This window comes from Zerene cesonia, chromosome 24 (genome assembly GCF_012273895.1).
Source record: "Zerene cesonia ecotype Mississippi chromosome 24, Zerene_cesonia_1.1, whole genome shotgun sequence".
NCBI lineage: Eukaryota > Metazoa > Arthropoda > Insecta > Lepidoptera > Pieridae > Zerene > Zerene cesonia.
Window position 1 is genome coordinate 3,884,193 of NC_052125.1, and position 26,218 is coordinate 3,910,410.

Genomic DNA, 26,218 nt, shown 5'->3' on the forward strand with positions numbered 1-26,218 from the left:
GATTCGAAATTCAAATGTAATATTTTTTTATAATTAAGTGTAACAGTATTTATGGCCAGACTAAGTATAGCCTATGTGTCTCAGTGAAGTAGCAGCTTTCTAAAGATGTAAGCAGTTTTGAAATCGCTAAAGTGTTTTTTGCGTGAAAACATTGCAAACATACAAAATTACAAAAGTATCATATTGATAATATTAGTGTAGATAGGTTTATAGTAGTTCAATGGGTTTTATGACTATACTAGCATTCGGCACGCGGCTTTGTTCAAATCAAAGCAAAAATTGACAATCTGAGGTTTAACCGTTTAACAGTTTTTTCGTTTGGTTTAATAGTTCGCGTTCCCAAGAAATTTCCGGCATTAAAACTATCCTAAATTCTTTCTTAGGTCTCACACAACCTCTGCACCAAATTTCATCCACATCGGTTCAATGGTTTAGGCGTAAAAAAGAGACAGACTTCTCATTAGTAGGGCTTTTCAAATACCTATTAATAAGCAATAACCAAATATTATTAAGATTGTAAGTAACTGTTTCATTTCACATAAATGTTTTTACGAAAAGTATGAACTCATTATATATATTTGATAGTTTTTTTTTTATTATATATCACAGACCTATTATATTACATTCGCACCTCTCCTCTAAAAAAGAATAATTATCGGTATCGTTATCGGTATAGGTATCGGTGTCGGTATGGTTATTATCACGTAACGAACAGTTAATTAACAGCTACAATTATGCGATATAATTGCTACTTTTCATTGTATGGTGTGAATCACACTGCTGCTATAATTGGACGCTTCGTCATATAATTATGACGATTTTAATGAGGTTTTATTGAATATGTAGTTGGAAATCAGTGTTATGTTATTTCGGCAGTATCATTTTTCAATTTTAACTAAAATGATATGAATGGATGGTAGACTTGTGTAAAGTTGAGTTGGTCAAATAATTAACGTAGGTAAATATATTTGTTCATAAATATTTTAGAATAATTTTATTAATTGAATGTGATAATTTTATGTACACTTTAAAATTAGAATGTATGTTATAATGTTGAATAAAACAAAAGCTAGCCAGCCATCAACTTAATTAAAAAAAAAAACACAATGACATATGTCATTCGTTTCGCGCCAAAACCACCCACGCACAGATAATCATTGAGTACAAAGAGGGATGCGCCATAAAATTGCGCATTCAATGAAGCGGGAAAACATATGTTTATGTAGTGATGTGTCAATGTATCGATGTTCGCAATTTGTTAAATGTTTAATTAATGTGAACGCATATATTATCATAATTTTCGTGATTCATCGACTGCATTCAGTTTTCTCGATCAATATTCATTGCACATAATTAAGTGGCTTTAAATTGTTTAATTAGGTTCTAATATTAATAAATATTTAAAAATATTTATGATGTCAATTCTTCCTAACCGTTATCTTCAAATACGATGATGCTATTTTTAATTCGAAAGAGATAAAGTAAAAAGATTCCAAAAATAAGTTAAAACATTAAACTTGATCGACTACGATTTTCATTATCGCTACATTGTATAAAGCAAAGTCAGTTTCCACGTCTGTATGTCTGTATGTTTAGATCTTCAAAACTAGACAATGGATTTCGATGTTACTGATTCATAAAAATGTTTTATAAGTATAGTAACATTTATTAAACTACCCAGAAACGCGTGCGTGCTATAAAACAAACTAAAATGAGTAGTTGTGTATGTTGAATTTTACCACCAAATTTCATGATTTTATTATGTTAATATATTGTTTTTTAACAAGCAAATCCTACTATCCTACTAATATTATAAAAAAGTTGGTAAGGATGTGTGTGTGTGTTTGTCGCTGTTTCACACAAAAACTACTCAACCGATTGCAATGAAATTTGGTTCGTAGACAGCTGGATAATTGGAGTAACATATAGGTAACTTTTTATCCCGATATTCCTATGGGATACGGACTCACGCGGGTGAAACCGTGGTACACAGCTAGTTCAGTATACTCGTGACATAATCAGATACCGTACAGGCTACACAAGTTTTTATACGCATGCGCAGTACCCGCATATTTATTATTTTTCTACCAAGAATCCAGTAGAACAGATAAGGGGGTGTAAAAATAACATAATAATTACACTGGATATGTCAAAATGTCATGTCCCTTTTAATGAATTCAAAGAAATTGAACATTTGCGATAAATTTTTACCTTGTTAATTGAATGTTAGTTATTTCTTGTATTCGATTTCACATGCTTGCGGTGGTATTAAAATGTACTAATGAAGGTGACAATTTTGCTTGTTTGATCGCGGTTATCTCAGGAATTACTGGACGGATTTCAAAAATTATCTCACCGTTAGATATATACGTGGTTGCAAGTATTATTTGGTATGTGTATACAATAGGCGTAGCTAGGGCGGATCACTAGTGTAACATAAAATGTTTCTTATATAAAATTAGGCTTTAAGTTTTAAATACTTGGATATTACGTGTAAGCTAAGCTTATTCGATCCTAATCAGGATAATAAGATAAACTCATGAAATTATTGTACTGTCTCAGATCCTTGATAAGTGTACAGAGTTTGAATTAAATCTGTCCGTTTAAAGTGGGTTAAAATCGAGTCCATAGCCCTCGCCTACAAGCATGCGTACATACATATAGTATGTGGTAGTCGAGCACGCTTCGGCACGAATTGGGCCAGCTCGCACCGGGGAAGTACCACACTCCCACAGAAGACCGGCGTGAAATAGCATTCTGCTGTGTTTCGTTCGGTGAGTGGGGGAGCCGGAGGCCCATATCCTTTTCCTTACCCTTCCCAGTCCTTTCCTTTATTCCTATCGGTAATCCTTGCTTAATCCCTTCGCAAAAAGTCGGCAATCGATTTGTAGAGGCGTAAGGTCTGCAATGGACCTTATGCCTCTACAAATATTCATGGGCAGTGGTAGCGCTTACCATCAGGCGTCCCATCAGCTCCATTGCCGACTGTCACATAAAAAAGAAATACAAGCATGCAAACACACAGATGAGGCTAATAAAAACGTGTCAAAAATAAAAACGGACAAACTTACATATTTTTATGACAGTATAAATTTTCCAAGTCTACAAAATCTGGTTATATGCATAATAAAATAGTTTCGCACACAAAATTTATGTTTATTGCGCCATCATCACCAATAATTTTTATTAAACCTATACACATGCAAATGTCGCTTGTCAAAATGTCCGCCATCTTGTTTATAGATTATAATAGACAGTAATAATGTCAAACGGCGATAAAACCATTGACCATAGACCATAGATTATAAATTATTCTGTTCTATGCATAAATGAATTGAGGTGTCTGTTTATATTTGGATAGCTGTATTTTCTTTTAATGGAAAGTACAATAAACTATCTTTTTGTACGTTTGTTCTGCACGAGATTCGAATAATTGATGTAAATACAACTTATTACGTTTTCAGGGTATTTTAAGAATTCTAAATCTGTGGATTAGAAGAGATGTCACAAAAAGTTAAGTTTCCAACACCCGAAATTGTTGAACATTTTTGAATTAACTTTACTACACAGATAATTCATAACATTTACAAACGCATATTTTAATATGTTAACACTACATGCAGAACCCTAGATTTCTAGACCGGTCGTAAACGCTATAGACATGCATAATTCAGCGTTACTTCACATCCCCTCCAGCCCCTTAATTAATGTCATAATAATCTTGTTTCTAAAATAAAGCTCCGTCTACTCAGAGCTAAGTCAGAGTAATTATAAACCGCCTTCAGAAACACCGGAGGCATCAGTTTTCACACTAAAAAGTATCATCAAAATCATTTTAGCCAGACTAAAGTTCTACACATATAACACAAAATAAGTAGTCGATTGGGAAACCTCCTATTTTTGAAGTTAGTTGAAAAAACAATTCACAACACGGCCGTGACGCTACAATGGAAGCACACATAAGCAGATAATGAGAAAAAAATAAAAAATAAGGACATGTGTAGACGAAATATTATAATTCCAAATTAGGAAATGAGATTGCTCGTCCATTGATATTGAGATGGTTTCCAAGAAGATTAAAGAATGCGGTGGGATCGTGGGGTCGTGGGATAGTGGGACAGTGGGATTCTAGTAATTGCTTGAGTACTAATTAACTTAACAATTAGGTTTTATATCTTACTCCGCAATGCCGCACTAATGAATCAAATGCAATTAATACATAAAATATTTTAATTGGGATGGTTTGTCGTTTGTCTATGTATTTGAATGTTTATATGTATGGTCTTATAAAGATGTTAATCTCTATACAAAATTCTCGTGTCACAATGTTAGTTACCATACCACCGAAATAGCTGGACCGATTCTCATGAAGTTTTGTGTGCGTCTGAATAATGCTTAAATGATTTTAGCTTCACTTGCTCTTTTGGCAAGTAAGGACTTAATTTAATCCCCGCTATCCTAATGAGGATAATAAGATAAACTCATGAAACTATTGTATTGTCACCGATCCGCGATAAGTGTACAGAGTTTGAATTCAATCTGTCCGCTTGGAGTGGGGCAACATCGAGTCTAAAGGCGTCGGTTACATACATACAGGTGAAGCTAATAAAAGCGTGTTAATCAACAAACCCTCATATATTTAACTTTTTACAATAAAAACAACATTTTTCACATATTACCCACAACCGGATGTCCATCACGCGTACCCAATGGTGTATGACTACACAAACGATGGAATAACATCAATAATGGTGTAGTTAATTGAGACAGTCAAGCCTCATTAGTCGGCCAACTAGATGCCATAGTCACCAGTTTCTCAGAATCTGTTGAAATAGTTCAATAATGGGTTGTTTTTTAACGGATTTGAAGGTGGTTTTATTCTGTACTAGCTTTAAGATACTTAGCTTTAAAGTTCGGAGTAGTTTAATAGATGTGATACATATAAACCTTCCTCTTGAATCACTTTATAAAAAATCCCATCAAAATCCGTTGTGTAGTTTTATAGATTTAAGCATACATAGGGACATACGGACAGAGAAAGCGTCTTTGTTTTATACTATGTAGTGATTATATTCAAGGCTCGCTGAAAAACTTCTTTATAAATAATTGTGATAAAGGTTTTAAATCCGTTATTAAACTCAAACAATATTTAATCAATTAGACTTCTTAAAGAAGCACTTTTGAATCGTCATAACACAGTTTTAACATTTACCACCGGTTCGGAAAAGCGGTTTATATAGAGAAGAGCAGGCGAGAAATTCTGTAGTTGCTCTTTTATAATGTAAATTTTACATTTCAATTCTACATAATATGTAACATGTACATAACATTGATGCCAAAGAACTGATAAAAAATTAAAGTTTTAGGTCAGAATATGGTATATAAACTAGCAACCCGCCCGCGTGTGTTCGTGATATTCTATTTAAATAATATTTAAATAAATTTTCTCTCCTGTAAATGTCAAAATCTTATTCGTAGCTTTGCTGATGGGAAGCCCTACTGTTTTTATATTTTGTTTTAGATGTAAGTATATTATACTAGCTGCGCCCCGCGGTTTCACGCGCGTAAGTTCGTATTCCGTAGGAATATCGGGATAAAAAATTGCCTATATGCTATTCCAGTTGTCCAGCTCTCTACGTACCAAATTTCATTGCAATCGGTTCAGTAGTTTTTGCATAAAAGAGCAACAAACACACTCACATACTTACAAACTTTCGCATTTATAATATTAGTAGGATAGGATAGGGATTAATCCCAGATCAACCTTATCGTAGCGGGGTATGTAAAATATATCGATAAAAACCACAGCACATCCCTACGAAACAATTTCTATTGCAACTCACCCCTATGCATAAATATTTACAAGATGTAGCGACCCTAATGATGTGAAAAGTGATTGGTTTCGTTCATTTTATTTAATCTTTTAAACGAATTAATTTTATTCGAGAAAATTCCCGTGTCCCCTTATGGGGTATGGGGCATGGGGCATTTGGGGCAAATTACCTAGAGTTTTTACTGATCCTATGATAGTTAATTATCATCGGAGGTTAGTATCATATCACCGTTATTGTGTTATTTTTGTTTGATTTCCCATTATTATACATAACTAGCTTATGCCCGCGGCTTCGCACGCGTTAACTCGGAATAGTTATAGATGTTATTATATGTAAACCTTCCTCTTGACTCTATCTATCTATAAAAAAAAACCCATGAAAATGCGTTGCAGTTAGTTATTTGTTTTATACTATGTATTGAAGAGTAGATAAATGTAACAATATCTGTTTGTTTATCTGTAATTGTTGTACTGTTTGTTTATCAGTAATAGGTAGTATTATAGGTAATATAACAGGTATTATAGGTAGTAGTCTACTACGGAACCCTAGAAGAGTAAAAAACTGTGTGTGTGTGATTCACACACGATAGAAGTGAAACTTCAGTAAATCGACAAAAGAATGAGATGAATATATATAAAAGATAAAATAGTATGTATATTTCTGTCTCATTCTTTGCCGGCTTCATTCTACACATTTTTGTATTTGTGTCTCTCACCTGTCGTTTTTTCCGTTGTATCAGGTTTGAAATCACAACGATTCTAAAGAAGTTTCACTTCAAAAAAACTGTTTCTAATAACACACAGTACCAATAACAGCGCATCACTGCATAATAAATCCCACACTTCATTTACCGCTATTAACAAATCTTACATTAGACCTACACCCTTATCAATCATACACCCTTATCTAAGCCCACAGTATATTAAATTAACATAAAAACCGCCCCTAAGAGAATTATATTATAATTAGCCCACTGGGGGCCCTCCCTTTCCTTTATTATCTTACATTGATTTCATTTAAACGTCAAACTTTAAATTGAACAATATCATTAAACATATTTCTACTAGCGATCCGCCCCGGTTTCGCCTGTGGTATATATTATATAGCCTTCCTCAATAAATGAGCTATCTAACACTGAAAGAATTGTTCAAATCGGACCAGTATTTCCTGAGATAAGCGCGTTCAACCAAACAATCTCTTCATCTTATATTAGTATACAGTAATATTTAGACTATTTTGATTAGAAATGTTAATTAAATTTAATACTTACCGGAACTGGGTCGATCGCTGTACCTGGTGCAATAGACCCACGCGGGCCACACCATGGGGCCATCACCACTTGTAGTCCCTGAAAATTGGGGACCAATAATACTGCTGTATTTGATATGGTGATGAATTAGGAGCGAATAGAGACATACTGTCATAAGAATATATCTTATTTATAGGAAAGGTTAGTTTGTTATGATTTCATTTAAAAACTGATGGAGCTATCTCAAAAAAATCATTAGAAAGCTGTATCGAGTAATATATATTTATACGGATTAACCCAGGCGAAGCCAGGACAAATGACTTTTAAGTCACTACCTAGTATAAAAACACTTTCTCTGTCACTATGTCCCTATGCTTAAATTTCTAAACTACGCAGCGGATTTTTTTTATAGGTAGAATGATTCAAGGAGAAGGTTTATGTATATAATAAAATCTATTAAACTACTCCGAATTGAACGATTACGAAGCCGCGGCCAAAAGCTAGTATGAAATATATTGATTCAAGTCATCTAAATATAGGAATGATTTATCAATCCAATTTTATTGTCCGGCTTGCTAGCTATAGCCTATGTCGCGCAGACGGTAGCAATATGAAATAGAAGATAACTTAGGTTATGTAGAAACAGTCAAAAAACTAAAATATAAGCTCACCTCCACTAGATGCAGAATTGCTCGCCGCGTCATCAGCTTTTGAAAGATCTATAGCGCCTTTATCACTAGGTTTAACTTCAGGAACCCTAGCCTCTTCAGGTTTTTGTACTGGCACGTCCTTCTTGCCTTCGAACCTAGCTTTAACAGTCTTCCTCTTATTTAGGGGATCTGTGATCCGCCTGCCGAAATCCGCTTTTAATATATTATCTATGCTAAATTTCAAACAGCTCTGGTTCATGAAATCACCTTCTGATTCTTCCGGAGACTTGGCGTAATTCTGCCGCCTGTTTTCATCCGTTCTGGAAAATTCTTGGCTCCGTCTGAACCCGCTGTATTGGGGGTTATAGTTTTGGGGTGTCCTAGGGACACTCTTTAGGTCATGATTTATTAAAGGCGTTTGAAAGAGTAGCGGTTGGTTTAGGAACATCAGTGGGTTTGGCGTGATTGGGTTAGGTCGTAATAAAAGCGGTTGATTCATATTTAGGTTTTGGCTTAACTGGGATATGGCGTTTAAATGCGTTTGTATGTGTTTAAATGAAGTGAGCTGGTTGTCAGGGGACTTATCGTAACTGACTGGCGCTTCGTTACCGACGGACAAGACAGTGTCGTCGCTACAACATGAGTTGTCATCGACGCTTATTTCAGTCGCATTTTCATCATCAAGCCGGGGGCTGACGCTTTCGGAGTTTCTAGATTGACTGTCCTCATAATGCGGTGTGTTCTGTAACAGTTTATCTGTTGAGAAAACGTTCTCCGGACTGTTGCTGTCTCGTTCTTTCTTAAGCACATTGTGAATGGAGAAGGGGGACGTGTGTATCTGTCTCGTTTCCTCCTCCGGCTCGGGGCTGTTGGTCTCCCTGTGGGGGGAGAAGGGTTCCTGCTCATCGTCGCTGTGGTCCTGGATTTTGATTCGATCCTGCAAGTGCGCGGAGGACACCGCCGCCATTTTGCGCTGGTTTTTACGCCATCTGTCAAAAAATATGGTTATTTTAGTACTGGAATGCACTTTGATCGAATCGAGGTTTTGATTTATAAATAGCTTAGCTTATGCTACTGCTCATAAGACTTCACTGTGACAACACAATAGAAATATGATAGGAAAATTGCTGTAACCCTATATTGGGCAGGTTTAAGCCATCTGTCCATAACATTTTATTTAGTATGATAGTTAAATGAATATACATATAAAATGGGTGCCAGAAAAAAAATAATAATAATTGTTAATATATTCATCTGTTTGTTTGTTAATCTCATGAATCTCAATCTCCATATCACCTAATGTAGCAGGATATTCTTGAAAGAAAACACTTAGTTACATTTTTTTTTTTTTTTTATTGTGTGATAGGGAAGCGCTTGACTACCATCTCGCCTGCTGGTAAGCGTAGATGTAGCCTAAGAGGAGCGCGCTTCCCTAGAAGGTACCTGTTCACTCTACTTTTGAAGATCCCCAGATTATACCCGTCAGGGAACACAGACTCAGGAAGCAAGTTCCAGTCCCTTGCGGTTCGAATAAAAAATGTAGAGTCGAACCGCTTAGTCCGGGTACATGGAACATCCACCATAAAGCGGTGCCTGGAGTCTGTGCGCCTCGATGATCGATGGAAGAATGGGGATGGCGGAATCAAGTTGTGTAATTCCGCAGCGCACCTCCAAAGTGTATCCGATTTATAATGGTAAATAATAGAAAACCACAATGGAGTCACGAGCACTACATAGTTATTTAAAAACAATTAAAACATTTTAGTAAAAAAATCAATGGTGCCTCAGTGGTAAGGATATTGGAGTGCGATCGCAAAGTATAAGGTTTGAGACCAGGCGAGCATGCTATTGATTTTTTATTTATCTGTACACCGCTACTGCTCGAATCGGTGAAGGAAAGCATCATAAAGAAATCGGCATGTCCAAGAATCAAAAGTTCGAAGACATGTGACATCTGCCAACCCGCACTTGGCCAGCGTGGTGGATTATGGCCTGAAGCCTCATAGGGGGCCTGTGTCCCAGCAGTGGGAACATATATGGGCTGAAGATGATGACATGTTACGCACAAATTAAAATATCCACTATAATTAACGAATAAATCAATTAGCAATAAATTACAACTATATAAAACACCCAGCTGTTTCAACAACATAAATTAATTTATATAAACATATTAATTATATCTGGCAACTGGATATTTATCATGGTCACCATTGTATCAGAGTAAATAATGTTTTCCATGAGACAATAGATATACGCCAATACTAGCTGCGCCCCGCGGTTTCACCCGCGTAAGTCTGTATGCCGTAGGAATATCGGGATAAAAAGTTGCCTATGTGTTATTCCACTTGTCCAGCTATCTACTTACGAAATTTCATTGCAATTGGTTTTGTAGTTTTTGCGTGAAAGAATAACAAACTCCTAAACGGGTGATGTAGGCCGAAACCGCGGAGCACAGCTTGTTTCATTTAAATCTTTAATTTGGATCGACTTCCTCTTTTACCCAACGTCGTTATGATGATCAGAATTGTGGGTCAAAAATTAAAAAACGATAAAAATAAATAAATACATAAAGATAAATAGATAAAAAAGACTAAGTCACCCCGACTTAGTCTTTAAATAAAATAGAATAAAAAAGTGTGAAGGGGAGAGGATTTTTTAAGGACAGCAATACGGATATCAAATAAAACATCGTAAAAATAATCACATAAATCTGAAAGTTTGTTTGTTTGAATGTTTCTCCATCAATCACGCTGAAACTACTGAACGGATTTTGATGAAATTTGGTATACAGACAGGGTATCCAATGCTCCTTTGGGATATAACAGGAATCTTGATATCCGGACGGAGCCGGGACGAGCGTCTAGTATAATAATAAAATCAAAGAGTCGGATTTTTTGTTTCCATAATATCCAATTATTCTAATCAAAACTACCAACCACTACAGTAATTAAGTTTATTGCCCAGCCGAGCTTGCTACCTAGGTTACAACCGAATGTCCTATTCCAGACTAAACGTAAATACTAAATAGGTAATAAATAATTATAATAAATACAGAACCAGACTGCGGTTAGCGAAAACCGTGTAAGACAAAACGGGTTATGCCACGCGAATGTTACTCTACTTACGTATTATTAACCGACGTTCTTAAAAAGCGGAGGTCAATTCGATTGTGTTTTTTTTTCGGTTTCTTTACTAGATAACGGTGAGGTTTGAAGTGTATAACCAATTGTCGTGATTCTTTTTGTGTTTGATAGGTTGTTGGTACTAGAAAGTAAGAAAACACGCTATAAAGAAAACAATAGAGGTCACTTATGTAGGTACTTAAATATAAATGCCACAATGGGACCTCCATTTTGTAGGAACCTCCTTCTCAAGATACAACGGTGAGCTTCTCTGTAGAAAACGTGTATATAGCTGGTTATTTCTTACTAAAACATGTAATTATTTAAGCCAATTCGCTTTTATATGAAAGATCATTATTGTGAAGTTTAGAAAAGTAGTTTAAATGTATAATTTTTGTTAAATAAACCACCACTATAAGATTATTCATCAACTGTACTGTTTTAAATATGCGTGTATTATATTACTAATATGAATATTAATGTAATTTAGAATTGTAGTAACAGGAATAAGTGAGGTTTATGACAGTAAAAGTGATTTATTCGATTCGATTCCACAAAAAATTGTCAACACATATCTGGCAACGGACAGAAAGTAGTTTTCAACTATTTCTTTAATTTCGAAACAATAAAATTACTATCCAGTGCCAATAACTCAACATAATCATAAAAAAACACGCTGTCACAGACAATCAATTGCCTCCATAAAAACGGTAACAGAAATTTAATAAATAAAACTTTTTGCTGAATAATGGAAATTATAAAACTCATTAGCCTAATAAAACAATAATTGCAAAGACAAGAAAGCGTTGCAAGCCAATTATTGTGTGAAATTCACAGAAGACCCATTGAAAATTCTATATTTATTATATTAAGCCCATTTATAGATTGACGAAAGGAAATAATAACTATTTTATAGCTACAGTTAATATTTATAAATAAAATAAAAAGTATTTCAATAATGTATTACGAAAATGAATAGAAAAGGTCACATATTGGTATTGACAAATTGGTTGATTGTAAATAGTTAGTTTACGACCTATTAAAGAATATCTTTATTGATATATAATCTGGTTAATTTTATGTTTAACCAGTCTATTATAATACGATTAAAAGTTATTTGTAAATTTAATAACATCTCATTTGAATTTTCTCTTAAATATTTGTTTTAAATAGAAGAAACATGCGATTAAAACCACTTTAATGTTAAGATATATATGTTGTCTGACATAAGAAGTCTAGTTTAAAGCTATTTACTATGACTTCATATTTTTTCTTATCTTTATCAAACGAATCAATACCGAATCAAAAACAATCAAACAAAACAATATTGTAATTAAATAAACTGTAATAGAGTAACTTCCACTTATGAAGCACTGGACCACACACGACGTGGTCGAAATCCTTACGACTTACCAAATTAATCACATCAAACACAACAGAATCTCGACCTTAACCCGTTCGCATACGGGTCAATACAGCCGCAAACTAACTTTGCCCTAACAAACGATTTAACAGAATTGGCAATCGATTATGAACCATAATAGCATACATTAAGGCATTAATTTAATCGCTTGGCAATTTGCAATTTTAGGTGTTGGCGGTTTCAGTAATCAATAAGAAAGTGACTCATTTTCGAGTTAAATATTTTTGTGTTTTTTTTTTATTTCACGACAAACTGATGAGCTTTTTAACTGGTTTTTCGAAGTATTTTATTTAATTAATTGTTTAATGAATAAAAAAAATCTTACTTCTATCTACACTTATATGATAAAGAGGAATAATTTGCATTTTTGTTTGTTTGTTTGTTTCTATTTGTAATGGATAAACTCAAAAACTGCTGGACCGATTTAAATAAATCTTTCACCATTAGACAGCTGCTACTTCGCTGAGTGACGTAAGCTATATATGTACTACAGGCGAAGCCGGGGCGAACTAGTAGTTTGAAGTTATTTTACAAAAAAAAAATGTTTAAAAAATTGTTTATGTAGTTTGTTCGTCTGTTTGGTTAAATATCTATTCCAATACTATTTATTTTCGTGGCGAAACAGGATTCTCTCGATTCCCAGGTTTGAACCTGTCACGCCGTTATTGACTTATTTCCTAGGTCTTGTAGTATTGCTAATCGATTTAGAATTTAGGCATAAATTAGTATTTACATTTGGAAATTAAATACTTTTTAACGGATTTAAAAACGCGGTTTATTCATAATATAATGAATAAATCGATTTTAAATTACTTTATCTGTTAAAATTCGTTAATTTCTAAATGTACAAATGTACTCGTGTAAAATCAAACACAAGAAAATACTAGGATTTACATATTAAAGTATAAATGCGTAAGATTGTGAGTATGGGTATGTTCGTTTGTTGCTCTTTCACGCAAAAACTACTGAACCGATTGCAATGAAATTTGGTACGTAGATAGCTGGACAACTGAAATAACACTTGGGCAACTTTTTATCCCGATATTCCAACGGAATACAGACTTACTCGGGTAAAACCGCGGGGCGTAGCTAGTAGACTATATACAAGGGGGAAGATGGGACTCTGATAGACTTATCTGTCCGTCTGTCTGTCTGTCGCTCATGAATCGTAATTAAGAGACATTGTCAGATATAGTGCATTAATTCAACAAATAATCGAGGCTAAGCAACGGTTGGTACGGTGAAAAATTGGATGGGTGACCAATTTTTTTTCCGTTGTGTAACTTGTCATAATTGTCGTCATTACGTAGCTTTCTATTAATGAAAATCATTAAAATAACGGTTCAGTAGATCCGGATATTACCGCTACAACGTCACAAACTCACAGATTCATCAACTTTGCCTTCATATAATATGGAGGTATCTGTAGATAAACAAATAAACATATTTTCAAACAAATTGTCCGTACTAGACCAACGTAAAATGGGACCACACGAGAGTCAGCTTTCAAATAAGAAAAGTATCATCGGAATTGGTTCGCCCAGTAAAACTCAAATAATGCAGTCGAATTGATAACCTTCCTTTTTCGTAGTCGGTTATAAATAAAGGTAAAAAAATAAAGTCGAATTGATAAGCCTACTTTTTCAAAGTCGGTTATAAATAAAGAGTAACAAAAAATTACAGTCGAATTAATACCCTCCTTCTTTGAAGTCGGTTAAGATAATGATTGTTTCATAAGATATTATAACATTCAATCGTTACTGACATTCCGACATCTGTTTTAATTTTTTTTTTTTTCATATTAGCAACACTTGCTACAATGTAAAAAATATAATTCATTATTTATGGTTAATTCTATCTACATTTACTCTCTAAATGGTATTTTATCACGTTGTTTATGACACCTTGTGTAATAAATTAATCACATATATGTCCATTGTTATCATAAAAACGAGGTTTCTCAAACAATCTGTACATAGAGCGAAGAGTTTGTTTGTTTGAACTCGCTAATCTTCAAAAATTATTGGTGAGCATACAAAAAAAGTCCGTTAAATTCCAGTCGCAACTGCAAAAAAAATGTCGCCCATCCATTTTATGACCGTGCCGACTGTTGCTTAACCTTGATTTTTTATCATTTATTGTTAAAGCGGCAACAGAAATGCATCGTCTCTGAAAATTTCAACTGCCTAACTATCAAGGGAGATACAGCGTGGTGGCAGACGGATAAACAGACAGGCGGACAATGAAAGAGTTTTGACTTAATTTGACCTAGCTGCGCCCCGTGGTTTCACCCGCGCAAGTCCGTATCCCGTAGGAATATCGGGATAAAAGTTGCCTATTTGTTATTCTAGTTGTCCAGCTGTCTACGTACCAAATTTCATTGCAATCGCTTCAGTAGTTTTTGCGTGAAAGAGCAACAAGCACACACACACATCCTTACAAACTTTCGCATTTATAATATTAGTAGGATAGTAGGATTCCAAAGGTTGTCTGAAAGAAATCGCTTCTGGATAAGGCTGGCCGCCTAAATTGAAAGCGAGCGAGAGAGATAATGATGAAACTCAATGTAGACACACATTGGTCGCCTTATTCTGTATCTTTATTAATTTAGACCATATACAAGAAATAATTAGCACATATAACAAGCTAGATATCTAGATTATAGCAATAAACCAGCTCGCTACAACATTACTCCACAGTTTAATGAACCGACGCGAAACAATTTTTTACTCTGTACCACATCGTGTTAATGGTAGGAAAAAATTCACCACAGTAATAGCCCAGTATTTACGCGAACGTTAAATAAGAAATAAATTATGAAAAATATGTATATATACCCATTGCGTGGAATGGAATTCGTTTTTGCTCTGTGGCAACACTATTAACGGTTTCCGAACGACACCTACCACCGTTTGAAATTCGAACGCGCTACGAAATTCAAAATGGCGGTGCGAATGACATTACGTTTTTTTTTTTCTTTCTTTAATTGGTTTATGGTATGTCTGTGAATGAACTAGTGGCCAGTTTGTTTATTTATCTATTTATTTGAAAGGAAAATGGATGAAGACGCCTATTGCTAAGGCTAACCTTGCCTGCATTCAACTGGACGTATGCAATGTGATATAAGGTATCTATATCCTATTAATATTATACATGTAAAAGTTAGCAAGAATAGATGTATGTATGGATGTTTGTCACTCTTTCACGCAAAAACTATTGAACCGATTGCAATGAAATGTGGTACGCAGATAGCTGGGCAACTGGAACAACATATGGGCATATTTCTACGGGATACAAACTTACGCGGGTGAAACCGCAGGGCGCAGCTAATATAAAATAACATAAAAATTAAATTGTAATCATTAATATAAAGCTGAAGAGTTTGTTGGTTTGTTTGTTTGAACTAATCTCAGATACTACTATACTACTGGACCGATTTGAAAAATTCTTTCAGTGTTAGATAGCCCATTTATTGAGGAAGGCTACAGGCTATATATGTGCGACGGGCGAAGCCGGGTCGGACCGCTAGTTAAATATATTGGTCAATACATACATCACTTATGAAACACAGGACATTTCTCTGACATGATTATTTTAAACTAGCTGCGCCCCGCGGTTTCAGCCGCGTAAGTCCGTATCCCGTAGAAATATCGGGATAAAAAGTTGCCTATATATTATTCCAGTTGTCCAGCTGTCTACGTACCAAATTTCATTGCAATCGGTTCAGTAGTTTTTGCGTGAAAGAGCAACAAACACACACACCCAACAACACATACAAACTTTCGCATTTATAATATTAGTAGGATAGGATGTAAAATGTTTTATGATTTTAATAAGCGACTACAGAGTCTCTTGTCGGCTCTTCTCTGCAGAAACTGCTTCCTGAACCGGTGGTAAATGTTAATATTGTGTTATGACGATTCAAAAACTGCTTCTATGAGAAGTCTAATTGAATAAATAGATGTTTGAGTTTGAGTTCGACATTTGAACTTAATAAAACCGCATACAAATCCGTTTCTCCGTTTTATAGCAGTGCCCATACACATGCAATGTCGTAACTTCCCTATTTGCATCAATGGTTAAAAATAACCACTAGAAAACAGCTGCCATATAAAGTAATTTAAAAGAAATATATTTGATAAAGATAATTAACTATTACCTAGAGTTTCTTAATTAGTCAGTTATTCGTTAAGTGTCGAGTAAACACTAGCTAGGTCTTAAATGCGGCTAAAATACAACGACATTACGTTTTTTGTTCAACCGTCTATGGTAAACGGAAACGGCTGGACTTTTTCGAGTAGCGTTTATACCTTTTGTAGTTTGTGCATTTTGTGAAATGCGCATTTCGACTGAAATATAATGGAATTCAGACATATATTTATTCAAATAGATTTCTTCGAGAATCAGTTTACGTCATAAGTCATAACAGTTTTAACATTTACCACCGGTTCGGAAAGCAGTTTGCACAGAGAAGAGACGGCAACAAACTCTGTAGTTGCTCTTTTAAATTAATATCAATTTTTACATTTTAATTCTATATAATATGTAACATGTACATAACAATGATGCCAATGAACTATCCTGTGGTTCTTAAGCGACAACATTATATGGATTGTCATCCTACTAATATTATAAATGCGAAAGTTTGTAAGGATGTGTGTGCGTTTGTTGCTCTTTCACGCAAAAACTACTGAACCGATTACAATGAAATTTGGTACGTAGACAGCTGGACAACTGGAATAACATATAAACATCTTTTTATCCCGATATTCTTACGGGATACGGACTAACGGGTATGAAACCGCGGGGCGCAGCTAGTCTTACATATATTAATTAATGATATGCTCTGAATCAATATATTTTTATTTGTAAATTTATAACTAAAACACTCTTCTAAACAGAGAATCTAAGAAATAATGAATTAATTTATAAAATTGATTTAATTTCATTTTAATGTGCTAAGACTGTCATTTAATAAGTGAATGGATAATCATTATATAAGTAATTTTAATCTGTATTCTTCAAAAATGATATCATATAATCAATGAATTGCAAAGTGAAGGAAAAACAAACAAACACATTTTCACAATTATTCTATTAACAACAAAATACAAACAAAACAATGATTTATTTATTACAAATGTAGCTTAGGAATAAAGTAGCTATCAGTTGGCGAAAAGTTATCAAATAAAGTCTATATTCTTAGTAAAGGATAACTGCATAAAATTTTAAGTTATGTGTGTTCAAACAGACAAACAAAATGTCCATTTATAAGCGTTATGTTAAATATCGTGTTAAATAATTGGTTTTTTTAAAACCGTTAAAGTTTATTTGAACAATGCAATTACGTATGAAAATATCATCAATTTTTAATACAATTTACATGAAATTATAATTATATTTATAAAACGGAAGGTTATAATTACACGGTAATTGATTTCAAATTATAATTAAATTACATTTATGGCCGTTATCTCAACCGACGTTCTCAAAAAGAGGTTCTCAAATCGGACTGTTTTAGCTACATCCTATCCTATCCTTCCTACTAATAATATAAATGCGAAAGATTATGAAGACGGATGTAAGTATATGTGTATGTTTGTTTGTTGCTCTTTCGCGCAATATACTGAACCGATTGCAATGAAATTTGGTACGCAGATAGCTGGACAACTGGAAACATGACATTCCTACGGGATACAGACTTACGCGGGTGGAACCGGGCGCAGCTAGTTAGCCGATAATTCCGTGAACAATATTAGACCTAATCCTTCACCATATATACATTTTTTAACCAATCGACCCGGGGCAAGTCGGGAGGAGTACATTGTATAATTTATAAATAAATACACATATACTATATATAATTAAATTAAATCATCAAAAAACTCATATAATTTTACTTACCCCATTATTTGAAACTTAATTCAATCATGCGGGTCTCTATTAAGCGGAACGAATCTTATCAAATTGAGTTAATCAATTGCTTATAATATAACGTATGTACATAACTCTGGTCGTACTTTATACTTTATGTTTTTATAAGATTATATCCTAATTTATAAATGTTTTATCTCTTTCACTCTCAATCTATTGGACGTATGAAAGAGTGAGACAGCAATAAGATAATCAAATACGCGTATTTCTAATTAGAACTTAAACTTATTCCTTATTACTTTCTCTATCTTCCCCGTCAGTTTTGTTCAGTGTGTCAGTTTGTATGTTATGCAACGGCTGAATTTTTTATAATGGACTTTAACTTACCGTTACGACAGTCAGTTGTATTTATAAATATATGATTGTTTACAAAATAACTAAAATTTAACAAACTGAATAAAACGTTTGTATTGCAAAATCGACTAAATTGTCTCACTTGTCTCTTATACAGAGTATACGTAAGGTAATTATTGAATCCTGCGGATCCTAATCAGGATAATAAGATAAACTCATGAAACTATTGTATTGTCGCCGATCCGCGATAAGTGTACAGAGTTTGAGTTCAATCTGTCCGCTTGGAGTGGGGCAACATCGAGTCTAAAGGGGTCGGTTACAAACATACAGGTGAAGCAAATAAAAGCGCTTTAAAAATACCTACCTTAGCCGCGTGAGAATAAATTATATCGAAATGACGTGTATTATATGTAAAAGTATTTAACAACTGTTTTATTTATTAACAGCAAATAATATGTTGGTGTCTATGTTTATATGGAATGATTAATTCTTCACACGCGTGTGTAATTGCGTTCTAATTTATTCTATTAAATCCCTGATGTATATGTATGTTTGTTACTCATTCACGCAAAAACTACAGAACCGATTGCAATGAAATTTGGTACGTAGATAGCTGCACAACTGGAATTATACATAGGCACTTTTTATCCCGATATTCCTACGGGATACAGACTTACGCGGGTGAAACCGCGCGGCGCACCTAGTATCGAATAATTCACAAAGATACTATTTACTCTTATTATGTTATTTTTTTTAGCAAGCTTTTTCCTGCGGCTTCGCACGCGATAAATTCGGAGTAGTTTATTAGATCGTACATATAAACCTTCCTCTTGAATCATTGAATCACTCTATCTATTAAAAGAACCGCATCAAAATCCATCGCCCAGTTTTAAAGGTTTAAACATACATAGGGACAGGGAAAGCGACTTTGTTTTATACTATGTAGTGACTAGCGATTACTCCGGCTTCGTCCATGGTACATTTCTTCCCACCATAAAAACCTATGCGTTTTATATCGGGCAACTGAGCTGGTGGTCCGCCTGATGGTAAGCGATCACCGCCCGCGAACAGAGCAGAGGTAGTGCCCCTGCGGATGCCCACTTTTAAAGTGTAAGGGATAAGGAAAGGATTGATGACTGTAGGAAGGATTGGGCTGGAAAGGGTGAAGACAAGGAAACGAGCCTAAGAAAAACGTTGAGAAAAATTTGCGAATTTAGCGATTCCATTTTTATTGACAGAGATTATTTTTAACTAAAAACTCACAAATTAAAATCGTCAGAACTTCACACAATTTAAGAACGGCACCAGCTTTCGAATAACAAAAGAATCATCGATACCTATTCACCCAGTTACGAGATAACAAACACAAACAACCTCGATTTTAAACTCGGCTGATAACTATAAAAATCTCTATTAAATTCAACTAAACGCTATCAAATATTGAAACAGGTGTGACATTTCGCATAAATAAAAATCAGACATGCATAAATTATTATATTTATTTAAATAAGGACAGGCGTGAATAACAACCATTTTTATTATGTATTATATTATAATTATATGTTTTCCATGTAAATCCTACTTATCAGAATATTGTATTCTTACCTAACTAGCTTCTGCCCGCGGCTTCGCACGCGTTATTTCGGAGTAGTTTAATAGGTGGTTTTGTACATATAAACCTTCGTCTTGAATCAATCTATCTATCAAAAAAACCACATCAAAATTCGTTGCGTAGTTTTAAAGATCTAAGCATACATAGAGACAGACAAAGCGAGTTTGTTTTATACTATGTAGTGATATCTACAAATTAAACCAGTTTTTTACTATACTAAGAAAAATATAGACCGCCCCGGGGTTTTCCCTACATAGCTCCCGTGTCCGTAGGTTTTCCAGGCTAAAAACTATATTATATCCTTTATTGGGTATCTAGCTATATCTGTAGGTACAATTCATCCAAATCGGTCGAGCAGTTCCTGAGATTAGCGCATTCAAACAAACAAACTTTAGCCATGTATTGGTAGATAATAGGAACCTCTTGTAACGACCAAGTGAACTGACACAGGTAAATCTTACTAAATATTATAAATGAGAGAAAGAAGATAGAAAGAAGAAAGAAAGATTGTTTATTTAACACCACAAAAACTTCACAAACTAGTTAGAAGGTAGACTTATAGCCAACTAGCTGCGCCCCGCGGTTTCATCCGCGTAAGTCTATATCCCGTAGGAATATCGGGTTAAAAAGTTGCCTGTGTGTTATTCCAGTTATCCAGCTATCTACTACTACTACTGGTCCGATTTGAAAAATTCTTACAGTGTTAGATAGCCCATTTATTGAGGAAGGCTATATATGTACCACGGGTGAAGCCGGGGCGGACCGCTAATAGTGAAACAAATAATAAATGTGATTGTCAGATAGTTTGCCTGTCTTTCACTTCGCAAGGGGTCGATTTTATAATATGATTTCTGTGTCTGGATATAGTTAGGCTAGAAGCAGACATAGGCCACTTATTACCGCGCGGAAACATCTCTTTCCTATGGATTTGTTTTGCTACCACGGACAAAGCCGCGGGCGGTAAGCTAGAGTTAGCTATCTATAATGTGATAAGAGTTTTGTTTGTTTTATACGATTTTTCTCAGTAACTACTTGATCGATTTAAATAAAGACTCAAGATAACTAAATATGGATGTTAAAACATGTAAATAGATTAGTAATGGTAAAATATTATTTATTTTAGAAGAAATATTAGTAACTTTACCTTCATAATTAGCAAAACAAAAAAACAAATTATTTCGAAGTACCTATATCAACGACAATTTTTATAATTTAATAGAATAGCATTAAATACACTTCAAACAATTAATAATAAACACAAGTAACACGCACGTAACTCAACGAGGCAAGGGACAATACCCCATACAGCCACGTCAAAAAAACGCGGCAAAGGTTCTGTCGCGAGTTGTCAAATAAAACGGATAGTAACAGATAACAAATGTTTCACGGCACAATAAGGCTTCAAAGCGTGGGCAGAGGCCAATCTCGTTTGTAATAATTAGCTACAATATATTTACGTGATAAATTCATACTTCAACGTTTCATTTATATTTCGATAAAAAATAACAGCTTCCAGTCAGCAGATTAAAAAAATATGATGTCTTATAATCAACACCTAGGTAATCAATTTTCGAAACTATAATCCATTTAATTTAATATTTATTTTACATATTAATCCATTTAATTTAATATTTATCTTACGCGGTTTTTATTTTATTTCTAACAAGCGATAATAATAATAAAATGTTTGTTATTCACTAATTATTTACTCGTTCGATTTTATTATAATACCGGTTACATTTACACGAAGATCCAAGCTCATAAGTGTGAAAAACATTTGTAAATGTTAGATCCATACATTATCGCGAACATTCGGACACTGCACGAATGTTCGTATGCATCACTCGTTAGTGAAACGGTAAGCTATCTATTATATCACTAAATCGCGTATAGAAAACATTTTTGACGTTTACAAATTAAGGGCTTTTAAACGCGATTTATTCATTATATTATTAACCCAACGACACTTTACAGCGAGCGTGGTCACGGGGAGACTGATATATAAGTTAAAAGTCTTTAATTTCTAAATGAATAATACTCGCGTAAAATCAAACACAAGAAAATACTATTTTTTAGGTTGGAAATTTCAGACTTTTTAGACTAATGAAATATTAGTCTTAATATCAACAATCTTAACTCTAACTTTATTCTTACTAATTTACCGCATTTCTCTATTATATTTTTAACCGACGTTCCCAATAATAAAGGAGGTCAATTCGACTCTGTGTTTTTAAACGATTAACGTTTTACTTCCTCGTTTGATAGGAAATTCCAGTCATTTGGTCCCATTTTAGAATCTGGAGTGGTACCTCCCCCCAGGGACATCGGAGACCTATATTCTAGAATAGAATTATGAACGCTACTAATAAATCTATACATATAAAAATGAATCCCTATTTCCCTTGGTCACGCTATCACGCGTGAACGGCTGGACCGATTTCAAAAATTCTTACACCATTAGAAAGCTGCAATTCCACTGAGTGGAATTGGCTATATATGTACCACGGGTGAAACCAAGTCGAACAGCTAGTGGTATTTATAATATTTCTATCACACACACTTCAATACTCTAATTTATATACAACATAATATCTACGTTAAACACACACACGCGTACAATTTTTCATCTCAAATTTATAATATTCAATCAATAAATATTCAGTGATAACAAATTTGTTTTCATTATACATTATGTGTTTACGCCTCCTCTCAATGAGAAGATTCAAGCCCCGCCTTGTGAAAAAATTTCCTTACATCTGTGCCGCTGGGGCGCGAAAAGGTTATGTTATCTATGGTTTGCATCATTTGTTAACATTTAGTATATCTTCATTTTTTATTTATCTATATTTGGTTATTTTCCTTTATTTTTAAGGTATATAATTTTATATTAGAGATTAAGATATATAATAAGATTTATAGGTAGGAATTATTTTAATTTTTTATTAGTCCAGTTAGTTTTTTAATTTGATGCATTGTTTGTTTTATTACAGCCGGGCTGTGGTTTCAGTCATAAAATATTTTATAGGAATTTAACACACAAGAATTCCTTTTAATCATATAATAAGAAATTCTAAAAATAATGCATTAAATTTACAGTTGATACAATAACGAGAAGACAATTAAAAAGGCAATAACACTTCCGCAACGTACCTTTAAAAAACCGTATCCACCACAATCCACACACTCACAGCACAACACAACGACAATTAAAAAAGTCACCTGTCAAAACGCGCGGCAATTATGACGTTCACTGGCATAGATAAAAAACAGATTTGACAGTTTGAATAGAGAACAAGAACTAGAAAAAAATGAGGTTTTATAATAAATATAGTCGAGTAAACGTGTGCGATCCGCGAAAGCATCTATGAACTGGCGAATAAAGGTTCATCCCCACCAGTTTAGGCGTGGCCTCCGAAAGGAGGGGAGGGCGTGGCCGTTTTTTACCTATATCGGCTGGAAGTTTTATTTTTCGGTATGTTTATTATATTGTCCGTATGTTGAATCTGTGCTGTCGTCTTTTCGATTGACGTATGATTTCTTACGACTTAATTATTATTTATTATTGATAAATTTACATGACATATGTTACGCTAAAGGTTGTGTGTATTGACAGACGTTATGGTGACGAAATTAAAATTAAAATGAAATATATTTGCGGCATATTGAGAATCGATTGATATATTTAATATTTGCACTTAAAATTACTATTGTAGAGATAATGGTTTTAGTAGGTTGGTACCTAGTTCCTATTCTGAAATTAATGTTTTTGTTTAAAAACGTTTGTATCATATAGTATTTTATTAATTAGGTAGCTTTATCACTAATTGTGTATTTTATATATGCTTCTATTGTTTCGACGAATTATTCTATTTAAATGATTAAGACGCGGATTCGAATCCCGTGATCGATTTTGTGTCTATCCATAATAATATCTTAATATTGCATTTAATGCTACAAAAAATTAAAAACTTAGTCCCTGTTCGTATTCTTTTTATTTACCTAATTACCTATAATTGAATGGATTTTAAATCTATACTAATATTATAAAGCTGAAGAATTTCTTTGTTAGTTTGTTTGAACGCACTAATCTCAGGAACTATTGATCCGATTTGAAAAATAATTTTCAGTGCTAGATAGCCCATTTATTGAGGAAGGCTATAGTCTATATATGTATCACGGGCGAAGCCGGGGCGGACCGCTAGTTAGGTATAAACTTATGACAAAATTAAAATAGTGACAAATAATTGCATGGAATGTATCGATAATTTTAATTATGTTAATCAATAGATTTAATTATATTTTATATCACGCCTTAATGGAAATTGTAGGCTGTAGATTCTATGTATTAAAAAAATATCGACATTTTATACTTTTTTTATAAAAAAAAATCGAGCTTTCAATATAAATGAATATGTTAATTATAAAAATGCATTTATGCGTTAGCAGCCAATTCAATTTTCGTTAAATTCTTGCAATTAATTGTAAAAATTACAAATTTACTTTTAAAAGAGTGGTAGGTTGGTAGCATTTAGCTTATGTCGTTTCTTTTAAAATATGTGTAATTATTTGCAAGCTTTTTAAATTTAATAATTTTTAATAATAAATAACAGCTTATGAAAGAAATATGAATATAGTGAGTAAGCTTGCGTGTCGCCCCGGCTTCGTCCGTGGTACATGTATACATAGCACTCAGATCACGTACATATATTAAATTATTGTTCATCGCTGAATAATACACTCGAACAGCTTTATCGATTTTGATAAATTAAAATACCGTAAAATACAAACGAAGTCGCGTGCAAAACCTATATACCGGTCGGTCCAATAATTAGCTACTTGGAACGAGAAACTAAAAGTCACAAGATCTATATAAATCAACGAAACAATTATTTCGGAGTGAAAAAAACTTACCCCCAAAAGAATTAAATGAATTTCGCGAGGGGTTGTTTTTAATTAGTCACTGTCTACTCTTTGTGCTGCGTTTGAACGGCTTAGTGCACTGGCTTGCTTAGATTTGAAAAAAATTGCTTAGATTTGAAGAAATGTGTATTAATAACTAGCAGTTCGTCCCGGCTTCGCCCGAGGTGCATGTATAGCCTATGTCACTATGATACAGCTTTCTAATGGTGAAAGAATTTTTAAAATCTGCCCAGCAGTTTTTTGAGTTTATTCGTTACAAACAAACAAAAATACAAGCTCTTCCCCTTTATAATATTAGTGTTGATAAGAATAGAACAATATACCTAAATACTACAGGGACAGAAGTAACTAAGGAGCGTATTATGTCACTGAATGGCCGATAAAGCACTTGTAACACCTCTAGTGTTGCAAGTGTTTATGGGCGGTTTTTTTTTAAGTGGGTAAATCTTGCATAGATACCCACGGCCTCCGGGGATGGAGCCGTGGGTTATGTCGGATTCCTACCGACCAAAACCCCACTGTGTTCCGTCGAGCCACTTAAGTGAAGGGGCCGCGGGAGCTGGTTAAAATTCGACCGTGACCCCTTCGGCGGCTGCCTCACGTGGCCCACCTGCTCCTCTGCTCTTCTGCTTGCTCTGCCCTTAAATAAAATATATAAAAAAAATAACTGCTTAAAACTCATATTGTCAGATCTAGACTAAATTTACATAGGACCGCATGGGCACAGCTTTCAAACAAAAAAATCTTCAAAATCGGTTTACGCGGACGAAAGTTCTAAATAACAATAAAAATTTAGTCGAATTGAACCACCTCCATTTTTAGAGTCGGTTAAAAAGTTCGAATAAGCAGGTTTTTTAAAGAAAGAAAGAAAGGTCATAGAATCTCCACCACATTTTCATAACAATTATAATGTAATTCAAAATAAAAAAAGAGTTTATCCTAGCTTCACCTGTATGTTTGTATGTAACTGACGCCTTTAGACGCGATGTTGCCCCACTCCAAGCGGACAGATTGAACTCAAACTCTGTACACTTATCGCGGATCGGCGACAATACAATAGTTTCATGAGTCTATCTTATTATCCTCATTAGGATCGCCGGGATTCAATAATTCCCTCACGTATACTCTGTCTACGAGCACATGAGACAATTTATTTACCGTCTACGCGTGTTTTTTT

At 34.1% G+C, this 26,218-nt stretch overlaps 1 protein-coding gene across 2 annotated transcripts in view; it reads right to left on the reverse strand.

Annotated features, from left to right (window-relative positions):
- LOC119836407 (homeobox protein invected-like) overlaps nucleotides 1–23,489 on the reverse strand; it is a 52,776-nt gene extending 29,287 nt beyond the window's left edge. For both annotated transcript variants that reach the window (XM_038361720.1, XM_038361719.1), the window contains exons 1-3: nucleotides 23,272–23,489; nucleotides 7,755–8,722; nucleotides 7,105–7,182 (exon numbers count right to left, since the gene is read on the reverse strand). In XM_038361720.1, coding sequence (XP_038217648.1) covers nucleotides 7,105–7,182; nucleotides 7,755–8,700 — 1,024 coding nt within the window. In that variant the 5' untranslated portion in view covers nucleotides 8,701–8,722; nucleotides 23,272–23,489. The remainder of the gene's footprint in view (nucleotides 1–7,104; nucleotides 7,183–7,754; nucleotides 8,723–23,271) is intronic.
- Nucleotides 23,490–26,218: the final 2,729 nt, after the last annotated feature.